Source organism: Megascapheus bottae, chromosome 17 (assembly GCF_031878675.1).
Source record: "Megascapheus bottae isolate mThoBot1 chromosome 17, mThoBot2.hap1, whole genome shotgun sequence".
In the NCBI taxonomy this organism is placed as follows: domain Eukaryota; kingdom Metazoa; phylum Chordata; class Mammalia; order Rodentia; family Geomyidae; genus Megascapheus; species Megascapheus bottae.
In genome coordinates, this window is record NC_143525.1 from 25,050,283 (window position 1) to 25,066,727 (window position 16,445).

At 55.9% G+C, this 16,445-nt stretch overlaps 2 protein-coding genes across 2 annotated transcripts in view; one reads left to right on the top strand and one right to left on the bottom strand.

Moving 5' to 3' along the window:
- Myo15b (myosin XVB) overlaps positions 1-14,809 on the top strand; it is a 33,692-nt gene extending 18,883 nt beyond the window's left edge. The window contains exons 26-64 of the mRNA XM_090350299.1: positions 929-1,024; positions 1,127-1,362; positions 1,451-1,629; positions 1,758-1,830; positions 2,393-2,554; positions 2,762-2,862; positions 2,947-3,023; positions 3,139-3,220; positions 3,400-3,498; positions 3,652-3,761; positions 3,846-4,037; positions 4,209-4,290; positions 4,436-4,555; positions 4,657-5,002; positions 5,092-5,179; positions 5,304-5,523; positions 5,929-6,041; positions 6,183-6,242; positions 8,056-8,131; positions 8,252-8,370; positions 8,701-8,819; positions 8,897-9,038; positions 9,184-9,295; positions 9,423-9,589; positions 9,970-10,118; positions 10,270-10,333; positions 10,421-10,493; positions 10,830-10,906; positions 12,018-12,091; positions 12,171-12,286; positions 12,368-12,462; positions 12,570-12,647; positions 12,725-12,821; positions 12,919-13,064; positions 13,232-13,347; positions 13,620-13,753; positions 14,144-14,277; positions 14,390-14,530; positions 14,677-14,809. Of these exons, the coding sequence (XP_090206425.1) occupies positions 929-1,024; positions 1,127-1,362; positions 1,451-1,629; positions 1,758-1,830; positions 2,393-2,554; positions 2,762-2,862; positions 2,947-3,023; positions 3,139-3,220; positions 3,400-3,498; positions 3,652-3,761; positions 3,846-4,037; positions 4,209-4,290; positions 4,436-4,555; positions 4,657-5,002; positions 5,092-5,179; positions 5,304-5,523; positions 5,929-6,041; positions 6,183-6,242; positions 8,056-8,131; positions 8,252-8,370; positions 8,701-8,819; positions 8,897-9,038; positions 9,184-9,295; positions 9,423-9,589; positions 9,970-10,118; positions 10,270-10,333; positions 10,421-10,493; positions 10,830-10,906; positions 12,018-12,091; positions 12,171-12,286; positions 12,368-12,462; positions 12,570-12,647; positions 12,725-12,821; positions 12,919-13,064; positions 13,232-13,347; positions 13,620-13,753; positions 14,144-14,277; positions 14,390-14,530; positions 14,677-14,739 (4,728 nt within the window). The 3' untranslated portion in view covers positions 14,740-14,809. The remainder of the gene's footprint in view (positions 1-928; positions 1,025-1,126; positions 1,363-1,450; positions 1,630-1,757; positions 1,831-2,392; positions 2,555-2,761; positions 2,863-2,946; positions 3,024-3,138; positions 3,221-3,399; positions 3,499-3,651; positions 3,762-3,845; positions 4,038-4,208; positions 4,291-4,435; positions 4,556-4,656; positions 5,003-5,091; positions 5,180-5,303; positions 5,524-5,928; positions 6,042-6,182; positions 6,243-8,055; positions 8,132-8,251; positions 8,371-8,700; positions 8,820-8,896; positions 9,039-9,183; positions 9,296-9,422; positions 9,590-9,969; positions 10,119-10,269; positions 10,334-10,420; positions 10,494-10,829; positions 10,907-12,017; positions 12,092-12,170; positions 12,287-12,367; positions 12,463-12,569; positions 12,648-12,724; positions 12,822-12,918; positions 13,065-13,231; positions 13,348-13,619; positions 13,754-14,143; positions 14,278-14,389; positions 14,531-14,676) is intronic.
- A 686-nt stretch (positions 14,810-15,495) lies between these two features.
- The window catches only part of Recql5 (RecQ like helicase 5), a 33,220-nt gene continuing 32,270 nt past the window's right edge, over positions 15,496-16,445 (bottom strand). Inside the window, exons 17-19 of the mRNA XM_090350301.1 lie at positions 16,211-16,435; positions 16,003-16,072; positions 15,496-15,916 (exon numbers count right to left, since the gene is read on the bottom strand). Coding sequence (XP_090206427.1) covers positions 15,816-15,916; positions 16,003-16,072; positions 16,211-16,435 — 396 coding nt within the window. The 3' untranslated portion in view covers positions 15,496-15,815. The remainder of the gene's footprint in view (positions 15,917-16,002; positions 16,073-16,210; positions 16,436-16,445) is intronic.

The following is a 16,445-nucleotide window of genomic DNA, read 5'->3' on the forward strand; positions in this document are numbered from 1 at the left end:
GAGGACAGGGAGAGGTTCACCACCACCCATGATTAGACTGGTAGTGCGCAGCCAATGCAACTAATGACTAGGGGTAGTCCAGGCTGGCCTCACTTTTTTTTTTTTTTTTTTGCAGTTTTCTGTCACTTTCAGTTTTCTAGAGGTTAATTAGAGATAAGAGTCTCAGGTACTTTGGTGCCTGGGCTGGCTTTGAACCTTGATCCTCAGATCTCAGCCTCCTGAGTAGCATGAGACACTGTGCCCGGCTCTAATGATTTTTTTAAAAAATTGATATCTTCTTCCAAGTTTTCTAAGCATTTTACATGTATAGCTATCAATTTTCTAGTTAAAGAATAATTAAGATGCCTTTTCATGTTTTTTTGGTGCTGGTACTGGGGCTTGAACTCAGGGCCTGGGGCACTCTCCTTTAACTTTTACACTCAAGGCTAGAGCTCTACCACAAAGAGCCACAACTCTATTTCTGGCTCCCGCTCCCCCACCCCACCAAGTTTTATTGGAGATAAGTCTCTTCAGTTGTCTATCCAGAGCCACCAGTGCCCATCCTAAAAAGGCTTTTAAACAAGCATTTATTCAAGCCAAGCAGGGTGACTCACAATCCTAGCTACTCCAGAGGCTGAGATCTGAGGATTGCAATTCTAAGCCAGCCTGGGCACTATAACTGTGAGACTCTTATCTCCAAACCACTAGAAAACCCGGATGTTGCAGAAGTGGCACTGTGGCTCAAGGAGTAGGGCGATAGCCTTGAGCTGAAGAGCTCAGGGACAGCACCCAGGCTCAGAGTTCAAGCCCCATGACTGACAAAAAAAGAAAAAAAGAATTTATGCACCAACCCCTCTCCTGCGACCCATGCTTCTGTAGGATTCCCCTGGGAGCGCCCTCCTGTAGGTCACCACAGAGGATTAACACTCTGCCTGCTTCTCCCCTGTAGGAGCCATCTCTGCCCAGTCCAGGGCAGCCTCTGACCAAGCCCCTGACCCGGCTGGATGGGGCAACCCCTCAGCATGCTCTGGAGATCAACAAGGTGGTGAGTGACCCATCAGGGAGGGGACGGGGCAGGCCCTGGCAGGGACGCGAAGGGCCAGCAGGAGTCCCACACGCCTGCCCTGGCCTGGCTTCGTGTCTTCAGATGCTCCGGCTCCTGGGTGACGGATCTCTGCAGGCCTGGCAGGAGCAGACCATGGGCACATACCTGGTACGGCAGGGTCTGCGCCAGCCTGGACTTCGCGACGAACTCTTCAGCCAGCTGGTGGCCCAACTCTGGCGTAACCCGGATGAGCAGCAGAGCCAGCGGGGCTGGGCCCTCATGGCCGTCCTGCTCAGCGCATTTCCCCCCACTCCTGCTCTACAGAAGCCATTGCTCAAGTAAGAGGTCCAGTGGCTGGGGACTTGGTGAGTGAAGTCCACGACCACCCCCCCCCCCTTACAAGCAGCCCTGTGCTTTCTCCCATAGATTTGTATCTGATCAGGCTCCCAAGGGCATGGCAGCACTGTGCCAACACAAACTCCTGGGAGCCCTGGAGCAGACACCGCTGGCACCTGGGGCTGCCAGGGCCCACCCTCCAACCCAGCTCGAGTGGAAGGCTGGATGGCGGCGGGGCCGTATGGCGCTGGATGTCTTCACCTTCAATGGTGATGTTCGCCTCCCTGCCCTCCCCGCACCTGCTGCCTCTGCCTGAGGCCTTGATCTCCTTCTCCCCTGACTTTGGGGCAGCTTCCTTTACCGTCCCTCACCCTTGTCCTCTCCCCTTGTCCTGCAGAAGAGTGCTTCTCCGCAGAGGTAGAATCCTGGACCACAGGAGAGCAGTTCGCTGGGTGGATTCTGCAGAGCAGGTATGGAGAATTGGGATGGAGAGCTGTGTGGCCAGGGCTGACCATTGTCCTGCCCTTGTCCTCCCAGACCACTCTCCTTCCAAGTGCCTCCTAGGCCTGGGGACCGAGGCTGCTCCCCGAGGGACAGCACAGGAAAGGGTTTTAGGGTCTGTGGGCTAGATCAAACTGGATTCAAGATGGAGAACAAAGAGATTATAAACAAGGGACTGTATGAGGGCCTAGAGACATGGCTCCATTAGTAGAAGGCCAGCCAGTGAGCAAAAGTATGAAGTACTAAGTTCAAGTTCTGCTCTTAAACAAAGAAAGAATAGAGTCCAGATTCTAGTGCTATAGGTCAGGAATGAGTGTTATAGCTATGGGATAGCTAGAAGAGTGAGGCTCAGATAGGGGAGTGGCGTTCAAATAGAGCTCCTGGCCCCTTGCAGCTCAGACACAAGGTGCGGGCAGGAAAGGCCTCTGGACTTCCCTCCCCAGGCCTCTCTGCTCAGCCTGTGCCCTCCACCCTGCCCCTGCAGAATGGTCTTGGCCTCCTTGACCACTGTATACCTCTGTCCCTACCTAGAGGCCTGGAGGTGCCCCCTCGTGGCTGGTCTGTGTCACTGCATTCTGAGGACGCTTGGCAGGACTTGGCTGGCTGTGACTTTGTGCTGGACCTGATGGGCCAGATGGAGGACGTGGGGGACCCAGCTGGGCCCCACAGCTACCCCATCACACCCCTTGACTTGTAGGTGCTGCCCAACACCCCTGGCCCCAGCCTTCCCCTTTCCCAGCTGATGACCCATACAGCACCTGTCCACCCTTGGCATATGTGGGTGCTGCTACGAGCTTAGTCCTTCCACCAGAGCCTCTGCCTCCCTTTTGGGGTCAACTCCTACAGCAGCCTCCACATCTCCTGGGCACCACCCCTAGCTAAGTACTGTGTTTTCTACAGAGCTGAGGAGATCCCCCCAGCCCCGGGCATCCAGGCCCCCTCGCTACCTCCGGGACTTCCTCCAGGTCCCGCCCCAACGCTGCCTGGCAGAAATCACACAGGTAAGGCACATTGGGGTTCAGCAGAGGACTTGGGGTGGCATCCATGCTACCCTGGAAGGACACCCCAATCTTTCCCCCGCACAGGGGAAGCCCGGACCTCTGGGAGCCTGGATGGCTTCCTGGACAACCTCTTTGAGCCTGTACTCACCCCAGGCCTCAGTGTAAGTGACCCCCACTCCCCTCCACACACCACCTCCACCCAGCTCTGCCCCTCAGGGGCCTTGGCTGCCCCTTCTGTTTTGCCCAGGTGTCAGCCCTGGTCGTTTGTCTCTTTAGGATCTGGACCATGGCTGGGCTCTGAGCAGCCGCATGAAGGGAGGGGGCTCAGTGGGGCCCTCGCAGCAGGGCTACCCCATGGGTAAGTACAGACTGGTTCTCTCTGGGACCTCCAGCACAGGCCAGTGTGGCATGGAAGCCCTTGGGCAGCTGGGACTGAGGGTTCTGGCCAAAGCCTAGGGCTGGAAGGAGGAGTTGTGTGAGGCCCCGAGGAGCAGGGCTCCCAAAGAGGCATTTATCTGGGAGGCCCCGCTCTCTCAGTATACCCAGGGATGATGCAGATGCCCGGGTACCAGCCAGCCATGGTGCCTGCGCCTATGCCGATGATGCCAGCAATGGGTCCAGTCCCTGCTATCCCAGGTAAGCTTGGCACGGGGGCCCAGGGTCCTTCCCAGGGATCTTCCCAGGAGAGTAGCTACCCACCCCTTGTGAGGAATCTAGAAGGCACAGGGAGCCCAGAGCCTGAACTGGCCCCCGTCCTCACGGTCTGGGCCTCACCTACTGCCCTCACAGCCATGATGATGCCACCACAGCCACAGCCACAACCCATGCTTCCCAGCCTGGACACCCAGCAGCTGGCAATTCAGCAGCAGAATTTTATCAACCAGCAGGCGCTGATCCTGGTAAGAGTGGCTAGGTCCATGGGGCTGCCTGGGGGACGGGGGCTGGCCAGCGCTCTGACCAGGCCTGCCACCCCCCTCCGTCAGGCTCAGCAGATGACCACCCAGGCCATGAGTCTGTCTCTGGAGCAGCAGAATCAGCAGCGCCAGTGCCAAGCACAGGCCTCCAGAGCTGCCTCCCAGGCCCCAGCCCCAGTCACGACCCCCAAGCCCAAGAAGCCCCCCACCCATCAAGAGGAGCCAGAGACCAATCCAGAACCTATGGGTGCCTGCAGGAGGGTGAGGCGCCAAAGCCAGGTGGACAGTGGGGCCTGGGGTGTGGGCAGTAGGTTTCAGGCTGCAGAGATGAGACGCACAGGGTGGTGTGAACAAGAAGGTTTAGAGAAGGGATGGGAGGGGCGCTGTGAGTGTGGGGGAGCTGCCTGGCTCTTTATTTCTTCCTTCTGCTAGGATGACTTCTCAGAGGAAGCTGAACACAGGCCTGGGCACCCCAAGAGCTTCCAGCAAAAACGAGACTACTTCCAGAAGATGGGTAAGGGTGCTCAGCCTGCGCTTGGCAGGGACAGTGGGGTGCATTCTGCTCCACTGCTCCTGGCCTGGCTAGGGTTCAGCCAGGCAGTGGGTGGAGCTGCTGGGAAAATGTGACAGACACACCTCGCCATCTGGGACATTGACAGGGCAACAGCAGATCAAGGTGAAGCTGGTGAAATCTCCACCCAAAGTCCAGATCCCCCAGGGGGGAGAGACAGAGGAGGAGGAAGAGGAGGAGGAAGAGGAGGAAGAGGAAAGCAGAGCAGGTAGGACAGCTGGGCAGGGACCCAGGGGCCCCCAACATGTGTTTATTCATCTTTCATGTGTTTATAACAAGTGTTTACTCATCTTTCCTCTTTTTTGTCAGTGCCACCCCCTCCTCCTCCAGTTGTGAAGAAGCCCTTGAAACAAAATGGGGATAAAGCTACAAAAGAGGCCAAGACCCAGCCAGCCAAGGATGCTGCAAAAGAAGTTAAGGCCGAGCCAGCCGAAGATACTGCAAAAGAGGTTAAGGCCGAGCCAGCCAAGGATGCTGCAAAAGAGGTTAAGGCCAAGCCTGCAAAGGAGGCAGTGCCAGCCCACACCAGGGAGCCCAGGCCACACAGCTCAAATCCGACCCCTCAGCGCCCAGAACCCAGCAGGGAAATCCGCAATATCATCCGAATGTACCAGAGCCGCCCAGGCCCTGTGCCTGTGCCTGTACAGCCAACCAGGTAGGCCTGGGAGGACCAGGGCTGCCTCACTCCTCAAGAAATGCGCCCCCTCCCCCCCAGACCCAGTGACCTTTTCTTTCTCCCTCAAGGCCTCCCAAAACTTTCCTGAAGAAAAACGATCCTAAGGATGAGGCTCTGGCCAAGCTGGGGATAAATGGCGCCCAGTCAGCACCACTGGTGAGTCCTGGGTCAGTGTCCCCTTTCCCTACTCCCATCTCTTCCAGAACGTGGGCTCACCTGCCCAGGAACCTGGAGTTCCTCCATAGACTCAGTCCTTGTGCCTTCTGTGTGTCTCTCCTAGATACCAGCCTCCAATCTAGAGAAGGGCTCCCCACCAGCTGTAGCTCCTCGGCCCAAGGCCCAGCCACGACTCGGGCCCTCCACCTCTATCAAGGAAAAGCAGGGGCCACTTCAGAATCTGTTTGGCCCAAACTCACCTACAGCCCAGATACCCCCACCTCCTCCGGCCCCTCCACTGCCTCTGCCTGAGGAACCCAGGACCTCTTCAGTGGAACCTTGTGGTGAGGACCCCCGTCCCCCGGTGCAGCAGGGCTTCACTCAGCCACTTATTGGGACTGCGGCTGAAGTCACTTCCATATGGCTGAAGTCAGCTGGTAGGCTACTGGACTTTGGAGCCATGGACACCCAGTTTCCGGGTTCTTGCTGAGGGCAAGGCCTGGGCACCCGAGGGGGCCTGTTTAACCCTGAGGGACTGGCACCCAGGGTGTTGCCCTTGATGCAGATCTGACAGCTCAAAGGATAATTGAGTGGCCAAGGTTGATGTGGTCAAGGCCACCAGAAGGTTTAGGGCCAGAAATGAAGGCAAGAGATGGTTCAGAGGGCAAGAGTGAGAAAACTGGAGGTGGCAAGAGCTGGAGAGCAAGAGCTTCACCCCATTGCCTGATCTCCTCATCCCTCCCCTGTAGCCTTGAGGGAGCCCATGGAGGACCAAGGGGTCTCCACGCAGCTACTGAGCCCCTCTGGCAGCGTGTGCTTCTCCTATGCCAGCGCACCCTGGAAGCTATTCCTACGCAAGGAGGTGTGTCTGGGGGCGGGGCCTCAGCCTGGCCTCCGGGCTGCCAGGAACCCCACTGTTTCAAGGCGGGCTTTCCAATCCCAGCAGACATGGATTGGGCAGACTGTGCCAGCCCAACTTTGGTTCTTCCATGTTCTCCTCCAGGTGTTCTATCCCCGGGAGAACTTCAGCCATCCTTACTGCCTCCGGCTTCTCTGTGAGCAGGTGAGAGGCACACCAACCCATCATATGTGGACCAGGTTGATGCCTGGACGAGGGCTGTAACAGCAACCAGCCATTACAATGGTGTGCAACAGTTCTGCTAAGCAGGAACCATGATTTTGTTTGATCGATGGTTATAAGTGCTATGTTCACCCACTTTGCAGTGCAGGCTCAGCATGCGGGAGGCCCTCGCCAATGGTAGCTGTTATTTGGCCCAGGACTGTGACTCTGCCTTTTCAGGCTCTTCAGTTCCTCTTTCTGCCTCCTTGGCCATATTTCTGCCCATTTAGGACAGCAATTGGTTATGGTTGGTTTGGTTTGAACTCAGCTTTGTGTTTGCTAGATGAGTGTCTTATCATTTGAGTTAAGCTCCTGGCTCGTCTTGCTTTTATTTTTTTCAGATAGAATCTAGTACTTTTGTATAAAGGGTCATATCCTGTTTTTTCCAACTCCTAAGAAACTGGGATTACAGGTGGATACATTACTACACAGCTTTCTTTTCTTTTTTTTTTTCTTTTCCTGATTCTGGGGCTTGAACTCAGAACCTGGACCCCATCCCCAAGCCTCTTTCTGCTCAAGGCTAGTACTCTACCACTTGAGCCACAGCACCATTTCTGGATTTGTCTGAGTAGTTTATTGGAGATTAGAGTCTCATGGACTTTCTCGGCTTGCTTTGAACCACAGTCCTCAGATCTCAGCTTCCTGAATAGTTAGGATTATAGGCATGAGCCACTAGCACTAGCCAGTTCTGCTCTTGAACCTAGGGCCTGGGCACTGTCCTTGAGCTTTCTCAAGACTAGCACTCTACCACTTGAGCCATTTCCAGCTTTTTCTGAGTGCCAAGGAATCGAACCCTGAGTTCCATGCATGTTAGAGAAGCAATCTACCACTAGGCCACCCTCCTGGCCCCAGTAAATTTTTTTTTTTATGGGTCATAGGACTTGAACTCCGGGCCTGGGCACTGATCCCTGAGCTCTTCAACTTAAGGCTAGCGCTCTACCACGAGCTACACTTCCAGTTTTCTGGTAGTTAATTGGAGAGTCTCACAGACCTTAGTGCACAGGCTGGCTTTGAACCGTGATCCTCAGATCTCAGCCTCCTGAGTAGCTACGATTACAGACGTGAGCCACCCGCATCTGGCATTTTTTGTTGTTGTTGTTGGTTATGGGGCTTGAGCTCTGGGTCTGGGTGTTATCCCTGAGCACTTCAGCTCAAGGCTATCACCCTACCCTGGGCCTGGCATTGTCCCTGAGCGGTTTGGCTCAAGGCTACTGCCCTAGCCGTTGAGCCACACCACTAGTTTCCTAGTGAATAATTGGAGATAAGAGTCTCACAGACTTTGGTACATGGGCTGGCTTTGAACCTCAATCTTCAGATCTCCTTGGTACCACAGAAGTGTTACTGTGGCTCAAGTGGTAAAGCACTAGCTTTGAGAAAGCTCAAGGACAGTGCCCAGGCCCTGAATTCAAGCCTCAGGAATGGCAAAACAACAACGAAAACACTTGCATAGTGCCTACTTGTGTCTGCCATGTTCGTAGCAAGTAGAATGTGCATAGCCAATATGAACCCGTTTGCAGCAGCTAGAGTGGAGAGGCCAGGGGCAGGGATGCAGGCACCAAAGGGGTGGGAAGACGAGCCATGTGTAGACATGGCCCTGGGCTTGCAAGCCCGCTGTCCTCTTCCAGTTCCACCTCTAGCAGGGCCCAGTGAGCACCACAGTGTCCTCCACTGAGTCCTCCATGTGTTTCCACGGCTGCTCTGGGGTTGGCTCTGGTCTCCTAAGGACTTGGTGGTGACCTCTGGGCTCTGCCTCCAGATCCTGCGAGACACCTTCGCTGAGTCCTGCATTCGAATCTCTCAAGATGAGCGGCACAGGATGAAAGACCTGCTGGGTAGGGGTGTGGGAGCTAGAGGGCTGGGGGCTGGGGGCCTGCCTGTGCAGGGAGAATGTGGGCTGAGGGCACTGCACAAGAAGAGGGGCTGATGATGGGCTGGGCCCCTGCTGTTCCCAGGAGACATGGAGGTGAGCCTCGACTCTCTGGCCACCACTGAAGACAGCTTGAAGAAGCGCATTGTGGTGGCTGCCCGGGACAACTGGGCCAATTACTTCTCCCGCCTCTTCCCTGTCTCGGTCAGTAACACTGGGGGTGACATTAGACAAAATGAGCCTCTAGAGCTGGGAGTTTGGCCTAGTGGTAGAGTGCTTGCCTAACATGCATGAAGACCTGGGTTCAATTCCTCAGTACCACATCCATAGAAAAAAGCCAGATGTGGTGCTGTGGCTCAAGTGGTAGAGTGCCAGTCTTGAGGAAGCCCAAGGACAGTGTTCAGGCCCTGAGTTCAAGGCCCAGGAATGGCAAAAAAAAAAAAGCCTCTAGCCCTGTGCTGTAGGTCCCAGGCATCAGGGAAGTGCCAAGACCTAGGAACCTGCCTGTGACCGCCCTTCCCCTTCCCTTGGCAGGGAGAGAGTGGCAGTGATGTACAGCTGCTGGCTGTGTCTCACCGAGGGCTGAGACTCCTTAAGGTAGTCCAAGTCTCCAACTTCAATCTAGACCAGCTGAAGACACTCTGCTCCTACAGGTCAGCTGGCCCAGAGCCTGAGCTGGGGGTGTGGCAGAAAAGAGACTCCCCAGCTGAAGTCCTCAATCTGTTCACAGCTTTGCCCAGGTGCTGGGTGTAGAATGCCGGGGTTACTCCACCCTGGAGCTGGCTCTGAAGAGTGAGCAGCTGGTGTTGCACACACCCCGGGCAAGGGCCATTAAGACTCTGGTGGAGCAGTTCCTGGATGAGCTCAGGAAGGTCAGCATGGGCCGGGAAGTGGGGAGCATCCCCAACCTGTTTCACCCTGTTTGGCTACCCTCGGGTGGGGTTGGATTTCAGGCTGGGTCTCTGGAGTTCTGGGATGGAGATGCCAGCTCTAACCTCCTCACTCACTGGCCTGTAGGGGTCTGGCTACGTCATCGCTCTGCGCAGCTACATCACGGATGATCACAGCCTCCTCAGTTTCCACCGTGGGGATCTCATCAAGCTGTTGCCAGTGACCACTCTGGAGCCAGGTATAATACGCACCCTCCCCCTGCTCCCAGCTGGCAGGGTCTGGTGCAGAGAGGACATCCTGCTGGTAGAGTCTGAGGACAGCAGAGGGGTCAGGTGAGTGAGCCATGATTTGGGGATGCATTCTAGGCTGGCAGTTCGGTTCTATTGGAGGTCGATCTGGACTCTTCCCTGCTGACCTGGTACAGCCGGCTGCTGCTCCTGACCTCTCCTTCTCACCGGAGCAGAGGCACAGCTGGCAGCGCAAGAGTCAGACACAACCCAGGGAACCAGCTCAGTGGGACAGGGCCTCAGAAGTGAGGAAAACAGGAGAGGTAAAAGGGAAGGACTAAGTATCATTGAAAGTTGCCCCCAAGGTCCATCTGCCTTCTGTGGCTTGGTGGGCAGTCCTTGGTGTGTTGCTATTTTCTCTAGACTCTCCTCATTTCTTGCCTTGTATCCTCAGCAAGCCTGTAAGCCCCCTGCGGGCAGGGGATGGGCCCTATCCCCCTCTGTTTTCCAAGTGATGTTTAGTTCAATGCTGCCATAGAAATGTTCAATAAACTATCTTGACTTTCCTGGTTTCTGGTATTAACTGCTCTCAGGTGGCAAAGGGGGGGCAGAGCTGGGGCTAGTGATGACAGCTCTGGGACAAGCTGGTGGGTACTGGGTAGCACCAGATTTTCTGTGCTCCCAGCGTCCTGCCCATCCCTGGAGCCAAGCACACAGTGATTCAGAGGCCACCAGTCTGCCTTCCTTTGCGGTCTACACCCCACTGTCTTCTGAAGCCCACAACTATACCATGCAGGAATTTGCCCTGCACTACTTCCGGAAGCCTCACACCTTGTGAGTGCCTTGGGTCTGCCCATCCATAACCTTCCCAGTATGAGCCCCTCAACCTGTCCTGAGCCATCAGACGACTGCTCTCACCACCCTCCTCATAGCCTGGAATAAAGAGCAAGCAAGGCTCTCTTACCCTCTGCCCCCACCCTTCCAGGCCAGGTCAGATGGACAGAGGTCCTGCGGGGAAGACTATAGACAGTCTGGTGCAGTACACCAAGGTAAGGGCCCAGGTGGGAGGAGTTGGCCCATGGATCTGCCCTTTGACTCCCGTAGCCCCAGACCCACAGCCCAGGTCTTTTGGCCAGACTCCCATTCAGGAATCACTCATGAATATCAACGATGAGGACACAAACAAAAAGGCTGTGGCAGGCTTTCGGGGTAAGTGGCAGTATCTGCAAGGTGCTGGGGACCTGGAGACCCAGCTCTCTCTCCTTGAATTCTACCTGATCCTACTCCTGTCTACTGACTTGGGATAGATCATGGACCCCTCAGTCCCCCAATTTGCCTTTCCACCATCTCACTGGATATGACATCTGGGATCAGAAGGCAGTGGGTGGGTCCAGCTAATAGCAGGCCCTGAGTCTGGCCTTGAGCCATCTTGGAATTTCTCAAAGGAGAGGGATGTGTGCCTAGCACAGGAGTGTTTGGAGAGTAAAGCATCAGAGCACAGATGGCCAGGCCAGGCCCCATCCAAGCTCCATATCCTATCTGCAGCTTTGATGCAGTATATGGGGGACCAGTCTAAGCCCAGGAGCAAGGATGAGCTGGAGCTGCTCTATGAGCTACTGAAGGTGAGATCCCCCTCTTTGGTCACTATTCTTTACAATTACTCAAAAGTATGGATTGAGCACCTACTATATGTTAGGGGCATGGCTGTGAACCCAGACACGGGAGGAGGCAGTCAAACAATCCTGGCATTATGTGTCTGGGAGTGAAGAGATCTTGGGAAAGTACTTAGTCAGAGAAAGGGACTACCACAGAGGTGGCTTTGTGACGGAGTTCTGAAGAAATGAGCTGTATACACAGGAACTGGGTAGCCAGCACAAATGCCAGCTTGGTGAGACTCAGCACCAACCAGGCCAGCATGGAGGCAATGAGTAAGAAGAGTAGAGGATGTGGAAAGCAAAAGGACCCCAGGCCTTATGGCCATTAGAGTGGAACTTTGTTTTTTCACACACTGATAGTTTTCTGATGGGAATCTGACTTGGCTTACATTTAATCACTGTAGCTATTGAGATTTCTGGGAGCTTGGGGGAGGGAGGGGAGTTATAACAATGATCCCAGTGAAAGGGTAGGTACAGTCCAGAGGCAATAGCAGTGGGGAGATGGGCAAAATTTCTGAGCCAGCAAGTGCTCACTGTGGGCATGGAGCCAGGGCAGGTCTTGGACAGGAGGGTTTCTCTGGGACATGTGAAATCAGAGGTGGCAGACTTCTGGGTGGCAGGCTCTGGGCTTCCAGGAGAATCAGGCTGGAGACGCACACTCAGATGGAAGTGTGTAGAAGGGCTCAGGGCCCTCACAGCCCAGAGGCCAAAGAACCAGTTAAGGCTGCAAGGCTCTAGGGAGAAAGGGGAGTGATGTAAGGAGTGAGCAGAGATGGAGCATGGTTCACTGGTACAGGGCTGGCATAGTATGCTCTACCCCAGCACAGGGGAAAAAAAAAAAAGGAACAAAACACAACAGGTGTATAGGATGTCTTTTCTGTGTACTAGTACTGGGGCTTGAACTCAGGGCTTAGGCAGTCCCTGAACTTTTCCACTCTACCACTTGAGCCATAGCTCTACTATGGTTTTATGAAAGCTAACTGGGGTTGAATCTCACTGGGATGTCACACTGACTTTAGCATGCCCCCCTTTGCTGACTGCCCCTGCCCTACCTACCTGTCCTTCCTCCCCTCAACAGCTGTCCCGGGAGGAGCAGCTCAGGGATGAGATGTACTGCCAGGTCATCAAACAGGTCACAGGACACCCCCGACCGTGAGTGCAAATGGTGGGCAGGGGGCTGGGGCAGCATGGCTGTGTGTGGCCAGGCTGAGGCCAGGTCTCTGTTCCTTAGGGAGCGCTGTGTCCGGGGCTGGGGCTTCCTCAGTCTCCTCACGGGCTTCTTCCTCCCGTCCACAACACTGATGCCCTATGTGACCAAGTTCCTGCAGGATTCAGGCCCCGACCAAGGTGCTGAGGGAGGAAGGATCCCTGGGCCTGGGGCTTCATGGGCTGGACACAGGGACATGTGTGACTCTGGCTCCTCTGCAGAGCTGGCCCGGAGCAGCCAGGAAAACCTGCAGCGTACCGTCAAATATGGAGGCCGCCAGCAGCTGCCCCCGCCGGGTGAAATGCAGGCTTTCCTGGTACAGGCGGGCAGATGGGCCTTCTGGGACTTCCCTGGGATAGAGGAACACACTCATGGGATAGGATATCTGGCTACTGGTGACTGCCCCTATACCTTGCCTGACAGAAAGGACAAGCAGTCCGTGTACTTTTAATTCACCTGCCTGGCGGCGTGGACTACAGGACAAACATCCAGACCTTCACGGTGGGCAAGCACTGAGGGAAGAGGCTGTGGGCCTCAGCATGGGTCCCCCATCATCACAGCCCTGTCTGTATGCCCAGGTGGCAGGAGAAGCACTGGAGGAGCTATGCGGGCAGATGGGCATCATGGACCCTCAGGAAGTACAGGAATTTGCCCTCTTCCTTATCAGAGGGGAAGGTGAGCCTGGACTGGGGGAGGGGCAGGCAGGAAGACAGCCCTGTGCTGGGCCAGCAGGGTGGGCTATGGGCAGCACTGGCCTGAGCTCTTCACACAGGTGACCTTGTGCGGCCCCTGCGGCCCCACGAGTACATCAACAGTGTGGTGGTAGGGCCAGACATGAGCCTGCACAGCCGGCGGCTTGGCTGGGAGAGCCCGCTGCACTTTGAACACCCCACCTACATCAGCACCCACTATGGTCAGGTCAGCCTCGACCTGGGACTGCTGTAGTTCCTGTATGTGTGCCTCACATGGATGTGGCCATCGGGAGGGAGGGAGGGTGGCAGAAACCCACTGATCCCTGGTTAGCTCCAACTGCTGGGAGGGCCGGAGCACAGCACCCCTTACAGTGCCACCCCCCTCCCCGCCAGGTGCTTCGGGACTACCTCCAGGGGAAGCTGATGGCCAGCGCCCAGGCCGATGCTCAACTTGCTCAGCTCGCTGCCCTCCAGCACCTCAGCAGAGACAGACAGGGAGCCCCCTCAGAGTGCGTGAGCTCAGCCCTCACCTCCATCCCCTCATCTCCAAGGTTGTATCTTCCTGCCTGGGCCCCAGCCTAGCGCTCCTCAGAACTCCCAGCCAGGACTCTGTGGAGCCTTTCCTGGCCCTGCCCATACTGGCCTGGAGGAATGCCCTCGCCTCACTCATGTACAGGTCCTAGTCCTCTCCACAGCAGGTGGAGGTTTGGCCTCTCAGCACATAGCCCAGCCCTGCACTAGGGGCTGCATTCAGGGGGCCTGATCGAGTGGTGTATCCTAGGCAAGAACTGCTGGCCTACATACCCAAGCCCCTGCAGTGGCAGGTGAACATGACCACCATAAAGAGTTTGCTGGAGCAGGAGCTGAGGCAATTGAAAGATTACGACTCCTTGGAGGCACAGATCAGTTTCATCCGTGCGTTTGGGACAGGGGTGCTGGGGTAGAGTCTGGAGGCCCAAGATGAAAGGGATGTAGAGGGGTCGGGAGTTTGGCCTAGTGGTTAAAGTGCTTGCCTTGCATGCACAAAGACCCAGGTTTGATTCCTCGGTACCACATACATAGAAAAAAGACGGAAGTGGTGCTGAGGCTCAAGTGGTAGAACTCTAGCCTTGAGAAAGTCCAAGGACAGTGCTCAGGCCCTGAGCTCAAGCCCAGGACTGGCCAAAAAAAAAAAAAAAGAAAAGAAAAAGGGGTGCAGAGGGCCAAGGAAGCTTCTATGGCTGTCTGCCCTTCATCTGTCCTGGGGAGCAAAATAGGGTGATCTTGACTCCTGGCAGAAATGACTACATCCTCTTCCACTCCCAGAGGCCGCAAGGCAGCTGCCCTTCTTTGGCTACACTGTGTATGTGGTGCTTCGGGCAAGTAAGATAGTCCTTCCTGGACCTGTTCTCCTGGGGCTCAACCGCCAACATCTGATCCTCATGGACCCCAACTCCCAGGTAGGCAGAGCTTCTGCACCAGGACAGACCCGAGTCCCCTCAGACCGCTTCCTTCCCACCACACATGGGCCCTCCAGCCCTGAGCCAAGCTCTGCTGTCGCTGCTCCCCCAGAAACTGTGCTGCTCCATTGCCCTGAAGGACCTGCAGCGGCTCCATCTGCTGAGCCCGCTGGAGGAAAACGGGCCACCGGGGCTGGAGCTCAACTATGGCTCCGCCGACAGCCCCCAGACCATGTGGGTGGAGCTGCCACAGGTGAGAAGCCGGGGTTCCTGCTACCCCTGACAAGGAGGTCGTGAACATCTTCCCCAGCCTAGCCAGTGCAGCTCGGGAGCTGAGTGGGCAGGGATGGATGGGGAGGCCGCCAGGGAGCATGGCGCTGATTTGACCTTTCCCGGCAGGCCCAGGAGCTGCAACACACCATCATCTTCTTGATGGATAGCAATGTGTCTTCCTCCCAGTGACCAGGCCCCAACTGAGAGGGTGGAGGCGAAGGGGAGGCCCCTCCCGGGCCCAGTCTACCTTCTGCCTCGGGTGCTGGTTTCGCCTTCACTTGCTTCTGCTCTGGAAGCTGCTGCAGCATAACCCAAGTGGAGGCCACAAGGCAGGGACTGCCACCGTGGCTTTAACTGGGAAAAAAAGTCACACATGTTTCTGGGGAAGACTGAGCCCAGAGAGGGGCTACAAGAACTTTGGCTTGGGCATCTGATGCTGCCCAGCCTAAGGGAGATGACCACTTAGGATCCCAGGTCCCGGACCAGGATCAAGGTCAGCATGAACCCAGGCTTACACGCAGCTGCTGCTGAGGAAATAAAGCTCCTAAAGGGCTGTGTATGCGTGTGTGCATGTGTCAGGGCAAACAGGACTTTATTCTTGTAAACATCTATTAAGGCCTGGCCATCCTATCCAGAAACTGAACAGGGCCTAGCTGCCACCCCTCTTTCCACAGCTCTACACCCAGGAAAGGCTAGAATCTGGCATCTCAAGGGAAGTAGGTGCTAGGGGGAACAAGAGAACCTGAGTTGGCCCCAATACCTTGCATAGGGAGGCCTTTTCCTGGACGATAAACTGTTAAGAAACATATGGAACTAGGCGTTGATGGTTTATGCCCATAACCCTAACTACCGAGGAGGCTGTGATCTCAGGATCACTCCAGTCCAGGCAGGAAGTCCATTAAACTCATCTCCAACAAAGTACCAAAAAGCTATGGCTCAAGATGCTAGCCTAGGGCAAAAAGAAGCCCAGGGATAGCACTCAGGCCCCAGGCTGAACACACACACACACAAAAAGGAGGCTACTCCTGCCTGTCCTCCTGGCAGCAGCCACACCATCTACCTACCACCTTCCATCCTGGGGGTCTGGCCAAACACCCCCAGCCATGTGGGCCTGGAGACACTGGGAGGCTGACCTCTGGCCTCTTACTTGATCTGGGAGTATCTGGAACCATCTTCAAAGCAAAGCACAGTCAGAAAGGGTTAAGACCCTGGGAAGGATGGTGGCTGCCGCCGAGTTGGCTCACGGCAGTCTGGAGGACACTGCATCATCTCTGTAGGCCACACAGGCTGCGCCAGTCAGCTTCACTCTCACACCGCGAGTGGCCACGGAAGAACTGCTTGATGAGGCTCTGGGCCCCTTCCTTCACTGCAGGTCCAGGGGGAGAAGGTGAAGAGGTGAGAGCGGCTCCTCCCCACAGACCCATTCCCCCCACCATGCTGACTGGCGCTCACCACTCCTTTTAGAAGAGGCCTTCTGAGTCAGCAAGTGTGTGAGATGGCGAGCTAAGCCTTTAAACAACTCCTGGAAGGCAGAGGGAGAACGCAGGAGGTGGGAGCCTAGAGCCGCAGCCTGGTCCTGGGCCTGGCCTATGCCCCACTTCATCCACTCCTTGCCCCCTACTTCCCCCAAGCACCCTGGGCCTGGGGAGGGCAAGCCTACCTTAGATGCGAACTTGCCCTCCTTGTAGAGAGGGGTCAGACACCTGACCACAACATCTGCAGCCTCCTTCAGGGAGACACCGGGAGCTGAGAGCTGGCAGTGCTCTTGGGCCACAGAGTTCAAGGCACCCTGATCATTAGCTGAGGTGCTGTCCTTGACCTCAGTTGTGATGGGGGGCTTGGCCGAGGGGCGGGGTCTCTTCTGAGCCTGGCTCTCTGGGTTCTCCTGGACAGGG